Source organism: Gymnodraco acuticeps, unplaced genomic scaffold (genome assembly GCF_902827175.1).
Source record: "Gymnodraco acuticeps unplaced genomic scaffold, fGymAcu1.1, whole genome shotgun sequence".
NCBI lineage: Eukaryota > Metazoa > Chordata > Actinopteri > Perciformes > Bathydraconidae > Gymnodraco > Gymnodraco acuticeps.
The window spans coordinates 1-9,561 of NW_022990801.1; the positions used below are offsets into that span (position 1 = coordinate 1).

Here is a 9,561-nt window from a genome sequence, read left to right on the forward strand (position 1 = left end):
GCTTTATTTTCTGTATTTTTGATCATATTGAGAGTTTCTCTGCCAAAAAACAATCAATCTGTGAATGACTGTTACCTCCCGCCCCCCCCTGTTTTTCTCTCCCACTGTTTTCAATTTCATGTTTGACTGGTTTAATTCTCTCTCTCTCTCCCACTGCCACTAACGCTGTAATAATGGTACATCTAAGTGGCAGTAAAACCCAGAGCTGCTCCTGTGTGTGTGTGTGTGTGTGTGTGTGTGTGTGTTGTGTGTGTGTGTGTTGTGTGTGTGTGGTGTGGATGTGTGTGTGTGTGTGTGTGTGTGTAGTGTGTGTGTGGGTGTGTGGTGTGTGTGTTGTGTGTGTGTGTTGTGTGTGTGTGTGTGGTGGTTGTGTGTGTGGTGTGTGTGTGTGTGTGTGTGTGTGTGGTGTGTGTGTGTGTGTTGTGTGTGTGTGTGTGTGTGTGTGTGTGTGTGTGTGTGTGTGTGTGTGTGTGGTCAAACAGCTGCAGTATTAAATATTCAACACACAGCTCCATACATCCAGTGTTCATTTACATTTAGTTAAATCTCGTCGTGAAAACTCGACCGAGCGTGTCGCCGTTATTGTAGCGTTGCTAGGCAGCAGTGGTAATCTATGGAGAGCAGTTGGAGGTTTAGTGCCTTGCTTCAGGGCACGTCAGCAGCTCATGCTCAGAAACAAAAGTAGTAATCAGATCAGAAAGTGCCGTACAATTACCACGCTGGGATAATACTCCACTGCAAGTACTGCATTTCAAACCTGATGTAAAGTAATCTGTTGTGCATTAAAAACATTTTCACCTATATCAAAACCTTTTTCCATTAATTTCACATATTTTTTAGGATATTTTTGCAGTAAATGTTAGGATTTATACAAATAAATAAACATATTGTTAGGGGTAATTTTTTAGACTTTATTCACAATTTCTTTGGGTATTTTCTCACTTTTTGTGTGTGTGGTGTGTTGTGTGGTGTGTGTGTGTGTGTGTGTGTGTGTGTGTGTGTGTGTGTGTGTAGTGGTGTGTTGATGGTAATTGTGTGTGTAGTGGTGTGCTGTGTGTTGCCTGTGTGCTTGTGTGTGTGTTGTGTGTGTTAGTGTGTGTGTGTGTGTGTGTGTGTTGTGTGTGTGTGTGTTGTGTGTGTGTGTTAGTGATGTGTGTGTGTTGTGTGTGTGTGTGTGTGTGTGTGTGTGATCAGATGTGATGAGTAAGCATGTGTCTAATTTAAAACTGATCTTCATCAAAACACAACAAACCAACATCCTTCTTTCCTATCCTCTCTTGTTTCCTTCCCTTCTCCCCTGTCTTACCTCACATCCTCCTCTCCATCGTTACCTTGTATCCTCGTCAACTCCTTTCGTTTCCACTTTTCTCCTCCACTAGTTTCTCCTTCTCTTTCTTCTTTTGTCCCTTCCTTTCCTCTCGTTAACTTCTCTCCTCCACCGTCTTGCCTAATCTCTCTACTTTTCCTATCCCACCTCCTTCCTTGTCTCGTATCCTCTTCTGTTCTACTTACTCTCACCCTTTGTTACTTATCTCCTTTCTTCTTCTGTTTCTCCTCCCATTCCTTTCTCATCTCTCTTGTTTCTCTTCTTTCCTTGCCTTATACTCCCTGATCTCCTTCCTTTTCTTGTATCCTTCTCTCGTCATTTTACTGTCTTTTTTCTCCCCTTCCTGTCTCCTTGTTTCATGTTTCCTCTCCTTCCTAACTTTTTGCCTCTCCTCTCTTCACCTGTCTCCTTATCTCACTCTTGTTCCTTTCCTCTAATCTTCGTTCTCTCTTACTCTAACTTGTTTCCTTTTCTCCTCTCTCCTGTATTCTGTTGCTTCCTCTGTTCCCTTCCTCTCCTCTCATACCCTTTTATCCTTTCCTATCTTCTCTTAACTCCCAACGTATCGCCTCCCCTCGTCTTCCATCAGCTCACATGCAACCAAAACCATTTTTAAAAACTATTTCTTCACTTCCTGCTGTGTGAATACAACTTAATAAAAGTACCCCGCCTGTAAATCAGCAGCTCTCTGAATGACTCCCCTCAGCTCGTCTGACAGGTAGTGGACTCCTGAGGAGCGTCGACATCTGTTTACTGCCAGCTTTCTGCAAACATCACATTCATCATGTCGTTACAGCGGGAGGTCAGAGCCTCGCAGAGAGAAACAGGATCATTAGTGAAGCTGCAGAACAACAGCGTACACAGCATGTGGCCCAACGTATACGGACAGATGATCAGACTCCCAGTTGGATAAACATACTTACCTACGTACATACCTAAAATCTGTTTACATGCCAGAAGTTAAACTATCGCCTACGTTAGGTTTGTCTGCACGTTTACAGCCCTCAACGAGGACACACACATTTTCGACACATTCAGAGCAGCAATAAACGGTAGGATAAAATGTCAAAAGATGCAGTCACTTAATTTGGGATATCACGTGAAGTACTGAGTTGTACAAGAAACTTATTTGTACTCGTGCCATCTGTCGTGTCTTCATGCTTCCTGCTGGAATACAAACACAAAATAAAATAAAAACCCCTCCCTCAACACAGAGATTTTAGCCTCTGAAGACCATTGACATCAGGGGTGTCAAACTCAATTTCATCTCGGCCACATTCGCATCATGGTTGCACTCAAAGGGCCGGTTTTATATATATAAGACTATATAAAAATACATATATAGATATATAAAATAATGTATTACATTACATTATTGCCTCTGCATTGGATTGTTATCGGATAGGGTAATAACTTCATAAGTCTCTTCAGTGAGAATGTCACAAAATGATTTGACAAGAATTCAGAAAAAAAAGTTTTTAAAAAAAATTGACATTTTGAAAAAAAAAAGTCAGAGGCCGTTTCTCAATCTCGAGGAAACTGGCTTCCAAGCCAATATTTCAAGGATACTACGTCATCGAGTGCCGCCGAAGGACTGTTCCAATCTCCAGCATACTTGGAATTCCACCAAGGCCGCGTCCTTGGTTTGGGGGTAATTTTGAGGCTGCACATGGGTAGACTTCGCGTTCTTCAAATCCCCACAATGCTTTGCGCACGGACCAATTTCCCCAAATCTGTGGCGGAAAATGTAAGGCGGGGCCTCTCATATGACGCACACCTGCACACTTGCTCGCCTGTTCCACTCTTCGTTTTCCGAATGCCACGAAGGATTCTTGCCTCGCTTCTGAAGGAAGTGACTCGGAAGACATATGCTACCAAGCAAGCGTCCTCGCGATTGAGAAACGGCCACATTCTGAGAAAAATTCAAATTCTTTGAAAAAAGTCACATTTGAGATGCATTGTGGGACATGTAGTTTATGGGCAACGTGCTTCTGTAAAGCGGCATGTAACCGTATAATAAACATATTGTAGAGGAAACTTCTGTGTAGCATGCAGTGGAGTCACCGACTCAGGAAGGAGACACGGGAAGAGTCGGAGCTTTGATGTCAAACCACTGTGATTTATTTGGAGTTGGTACCAGAGTATTCACATCACAAATCCAAGAGTCAGAGGTTCTGACTCCATGGTAGAGTTGCCACGTCAATTCTGGAGAGCCTCTCTCTTGCCAGCCCATCTAACTGGTTTCGCAGAGAGTAAACAACATATTTGAGGAGATAGCCTAAACAGTGTGGGAACACAGAGCTACTTGCCTCGGACACTTATGACCTCGAAGATTTTACCTTGGAGTCCACAAATACAGAGAAGGAAGTGTCCCAGTGTACCCACAACACAGACCATCTGTATCCCAGTATTGACCGGTCACAGAATGGGAACAATAACATTATTGGCTAAGCCGCCTGTGTCCTTAAAGAAGGTAAACAGACATCGAGGTTTGTCCTGTATGTTACTAATTGGCGTCTTATGATAATTATTTCCACAACACATATTATATTCTTTGCAAGCTCTTGTGGGGCCACATGAAAATAAGTCACGGGCCGGATTTGGCCCCCGGGCCTTGAGTTTGACACCCCTGATTTACATGCACACAAACCTATAGACCAAACTACAGGAGAGGGAAACTCCAAAAGCAGAATAGGGCCTCTTTAAGGAGTTGATGTTATTCCTGCTAGAGTTGCTGTGGATGTTAAAGTGTGTCTTTACTTTGGTCCAGTCTGAAATATCCAAACTCCTGGATGGATCGAGAGGAAATGTGGTTTATTATTCATGTTACCCTCAAAGTAAATATTAATACTGATCCATAACTTTGGTGACCATCTGGTCCTCCAACATTATCTCGTGTACAGTGCTTTGCTTCATGAACAAATTCCTGCAGAATTAATGAGATCATCTGCGTCATCGAAATTTCATCTTTCTGCTAATTAGCTACTAGCATGCTAACGTGCTAAACTATACAGTGTGTGCTAACAGAGCTTCACAGAGCTGCTGTAACTGAACACTGAGTCGTGTTATCTGATCTGATGGACTGATGCCATGTGGCTGACAGCTTAATTAACCCCTCGAGGACAATAAGGACAGTCTGATTGATGGATGGATTAACTGAGGAAACACAAGGAGAGAGAGTTCATACTGCTTATGGTTTAACAACGAGGCCATCAGCACACGAACAGATTGTCCATGTGCAGTCGAGTTCTTCCCCTTCAGACAGAGTTCCCACTTCACTGTATCTTTGTTATTCCTGTATCATCCCCTTCGGACAGCTCTCTGTAAACGATTCGTTGTATTTGCTGGGAGCTTTAAGGGAGCATCAGCTGTTCTTAAAACGGTTCTAAAAAGGTTTTGTTTTTAGCCGATACCTTCAGGAACACTGTGGTAACAGGTTCACATTACAGCTTTATTATTGGGCCAGGTGCAGGAAGAGATAAACGGACCCTCTTTTGAAGTATTACATTGATTCCTGGGATCCTCCAAAGGTTCCTTATGTTTGCTTTCTCTTAAGTCTGAGAAGAAACAAGAAAGCAGTCAATATAAAGTCACGTTTTAACAGTACCTTAAACTGTTTGTCCATAGCAACGAAACATGTTATTGTATTCATTTGAGAAACCATACCTTAGTTCTTCTACTTCTTACCGCCTATTTACACATATAGTGTTATGTGTTGTTTAGGGGGCGTGACTTGTGCTGGTAATCTTCCACACGCCTCCAATTCATGATCAAAGTGGGATTAATCCTCCAGCTCACCTGCAGGGAAAGAGCAGGTGTGGTTGGTTAAGAACGTAATAGTGCATCAGGACATCTCCAATTTGGAACTTTTCCAACGGCAGTTTAAGAGAAGTGAGATTTAGGAGAACGATACGACCAAATGAACTTCTCACAGTCTGACAGCAGAGGACCTTCCACTCGTCTCAGTGGAAATCTCTCAAGAACAAACTGAGAGAGCTTCTTATCGATTCTGCTGGAGACACTCAGTCCTCTTCTCGTTTCCTAGGATTTTCGGGCAGTGCGGTTGGAGGTCACGGAGGTCACGGGGGTCACGGAGGCGTTCTGGCGGAGAGAGGCGGTCTGGGTTCGGTGCTGCGAGATCTGGTGAAGCCGGGAGACGAGAACCTGAGAGAGATGAACAAGAAGCTGCAGAACATGTTGGAGGAGCAGCTGACCAAGAACATGCACCTGCAGAAGGTAACACACACACACACACACACACACACACACACACACACACACCCCTACATACACAGACACACACACTCAAAATATTTTATTTTTGTCGATTAAAATTTGTATTTTGTTGCAAACATTGTCATCAATACATTTTATGTCATTGATTTATTGTTTAAGCATTACATACAAACATTCAACACACAGAAACATAAATAAATGAGGGAACTGAGCAGTGTGACATCACTGCATCAAAGGGTTTCTGGGTAATGTAGTTCAATGCTAGACAACGTTACGTAACGGCTTTAAATCAGCACTGTGGGCGTCTGAACATAAAGGTGTGTGGGTGTGTGGTGTGTGTGTGTGTGTGTGTGTGTGTGTGTGTGTGTGTGTGTGTGTGTGTGTGTGTGTCTGTGTATATGTGTGTGTATGTGTCTCTGTGTGTGTGTGTGTGTGTGTGTGTGTGTGTGTGTGTGTGTGTGTGTGTGTGTGTGTGTGTGTGTGTGTGTGTGTGTGTGTGTGTGTGTGGTGTGTGTGTGTGTGTGTGTGTGTGTGTGTGTGTGTGTGGTGTGTGTGTGTGTGTGTGTGTGTGTGTTTTGATGTAAAGCGTAGTTAAGTGGTGGTGGTAACTGTGTTCCCATGACAATGAGCAAGAACTGCACAGTTTTAAACATGTCTGGTGTGTGAAGCAGGGGGGTGTAGCCGTGTTTGAGGAGTGTGTAGGAGGACACATCACCCAGAGGGAGGTCCAGGTTACACACACACACACAGACTGCAGTTAACAGACGAGATACACGGTTTCTGTTTCTTTCTGTTTGTGGCTTTGATGAACACTTTGTCTATCTCACATAAATGCAAGTCTCACGAGGAATCATAATATTGGTCAGCTCGTACTTTAATATATTAATGGATTTTCGAAATATCACTAAACCAACACTAAGAATAAACAAGACATTTGACACTTTTTCCACTCGTCCGACATATTATAGACACCAGAAATCAATCAAAACAGATAAATCAACAGACAGAATATTTGTAAGTGGCAGCTCAATTGTAAAATAACCACTTTCTCTGCAGGACCTGGAGCTTTTGTCCCAGGAATTAGTCCGTCTCAGTAAAGAGAATCCTGGTGGTGGTGCTGCCGGGTCGGGATGAGACTATCGCCTGGAAACATCCGTCCCTTCCCTTCCTTCTCACTACTGTTGATCACCTCAGCTGGAGAGTTTGGGCTTGGCTCAGACTAACACCTGGAAACAACATTTCTTCCTCTTTCATTCCCTGCATTTGTGACCTCAGACCGGTTTTGAAAGGTGTAGAAGAAGAAACTAAAGACAAGACGGGAATGGAAAAGTTTGGTCAGCTCATTTGTGTTGCTATTGAATGTACTGTAATTAGACTGCACCACTCAGTTCCTCTGAGCCCTGGCTACAACCTGGAAAACAAACATTGTAACTGACTGTAACGCTTTACTTTATGCTTGTTTCTGTCCGAAGGTGATTTCAGAAAAGCACCTTTAAGATTCTAATATCTGGTTTATGGGTCCGGGCTATGTCCTGGAAAACAGTTGCCTGGTAAAACTGAATGATTTATTTCATTGTTTATGTGCAGTAACTCTGTTGTGATCTGGCTATTTACTGGGCTTCCTGTCCGCAACTAAACGCTTCAGTAGTAAATGCCCCGGGGGGTCTGTCTGTGACCTGGATTGCAGAGATTCATAACCGACTGTAACTACGATTTCATTGACGTTTTAAGATAATCTTTCCCTTCTTCAAAACTGAAATTTGACCCAAGATTTCAGCCACATTTCATAATATCTCCTCAGATGTAACGGAGATTATTTCAGTTCTTCTTCCTGATGATGAAAGCCATGCAATGTGACAGAAACCTAAAGTAACAGATAATAAGTTAGTGGAGCTGTTTGTTAAATGGTAAAACGGTTTTTGTACAGCTTGGCTCTATTTTCTTATGTTTTTCTGCCAAAGTGATTTGATAGTATGGCATTTTTTTATCGATATTGGATAAACACTTGCCCCTTTTCATCTCTTAGTAAGATTTCCATTTATACATGGCAGTTAGTCGAGCTACTATAACTAGCTACATCAACAAATAATCAGTGACCGAGAAATGTACGAAAAGTCTGTAGCTTTGCAGAAATAACAACTCTTGTTTCTCTAAACATGAAACATGTTAAGCTATCTCCTGCTAACAACATTCAACGCAAATTATAATGTGCGACACATTTTCCAGAAACTCACTTGAACTCAGTTAATCAATGTGTGGTCATCGGCCTAGGCTATGTCATGGAGCAAAAACACTCATATGTTAATTGATTGAATATTGTTGTTGTGGTTGTTTCTGGGCCATGGGTATTTCCTGAACATGTTTTGTTTGTTGGAAAGACACGTTTTTGTTTCCCGTTATTATGTGGAACTTTAACTTTTTTTAAAATTTATGTTCCAAAATCTGCAATGAAAAACAAATCCTTGTTGGAAATCCACCTCCGTCTCCTGTCACTGATTACGTTTCATTACAGGAATGTGACATGGCTCAGGCTATTTGCTGGATTGTAAAGCCTGTCCTCATCACTGTAATGCATTTAAGACTTTGTGTTTTTTGGGGTTTTATCCAAAAAGAAAGAAGTCATATATGTATCAGAATAATTAGAATATAAGTGCATGCAAAAATGACACATTCACTATTCTTCTGATGTATGAGAATACAATTAGGTAAAGAAATTAGCTCTTTTTTTAAAGTCAGTCCTCTGGGGCGTCTGGTTTATTTAAGTCTGGGTTGGATAATGAAAACTGAAATGATTGTCTCGTCTCTTTGTTTTGTTTGTTTTGTATAATTCTGCTCTCTTGAATCACAAGAACTGTTTGTCTTGCACTATTAAAGTTGTTGTGACCTGTTTCCATCCCTACTGGGAACACCAAATGGTGCAACAAAAAAAGTGAAACTGTCAGCCTGCTATTCCATGTTTTCTGTTGGGCTCAGTCTACTTCCTGCTTGAAACAACGTATCTTATTATTTTGACTATCTTGAAATCTGTAACACAAATGGATGAAGTTAGACTTTTTAACACACACACACACTTCCTGTTGGCTCTACCTTTCTTTGCTACTCGGACCCTGACTACATCCTGGACTGAACCTATTGGACTGGCTGCTTCTGGTGACCGGGCTCTGACTAAATCCTGGATATTATGCTTGTAGCATTATGTTGTAACTGCCTGAACATTTCTGCTTTATTTTTTTGTTTGTACACGGCAAAGGAATATACATTTCAGTCTGAACTTCTCAGAGCGAGTGAGAAAAACTCGACTTGTTTTCAGGCAGCTTTTATTCAACCTCAGATCCTTTAGACCCAAACTTGAAGGCATTATTACATATTTAAATGAAGGTAAATGTAGAGAAATATGATCTTGATGTCATACTGTAAATCAAATTTTAATGACTTAACAATTAAGGTTTCAGCTGCACTGAAAACGCTTAAAAGTTTTCCCTCTTTCACTGAGACTGACTGAGCGGGATCGGTCTATGTGCTGGACAGTGACTCGGCACGTTGCTTTGTTTGTTTAAATCTGTATATATATACACGCTGTGATATGACTTCTAACTGTGTGAAGAATCAACCGATCTATTTATGAGACTGATGATTATGACGCTAATTATTGTGACATGAGAAAATATGATATAAAAATGATTGTCTGGAGACGATGAGTCCGTGTTTTCCTTTGCATGTTCACACATTTCAGGACAAATTGTTTTCTACAAATGTGAACTTAAAAACATTGAACTTAAATCTAGTTTGAGTGAATTGTCAATGATCAACAGTAGCCCAAGTTAAACAGAGCTAATGATTATCCTTTTAATACCTTACTTACTTTATAAACCATCAATATTTTCCGTGGTTTTTAGGGTTATTAGATGTTACTTTATTAACCTTGTGGGAAAGTCTTTATAATGAGATTTTAAAACAAACATTAATTATATATACATATATACATTTGGCAAGAAGGA

The 9,561-nt window shown here is 41.3% G+C and overlaps 1 protein-coding gene across 1 annotated transcript; it reads left to right on the forward strand.

The window, feature by feature from the left end:
• Positions 1 to 5,372: 5,372 nt before the first annotated feature.
• LOC117557109 (GRIP1-associated protein 1-like) lies at positions 5,373 to 9,255 on the forward strand (the record flags this gene model as incomplete). Its single annotated transcript, XM_034232793.1, is given in 2 exon segments — positions 5,373 to 5,563; positions 6,620 to 9,255. Coding segments are annotated over 2 exon segments (269 nt in total), but the record flags the coding sequence as incomplete, so codon positions are not given.
• Positions 9,256 to 9,561: the final 306 nt, after the last annotated feature.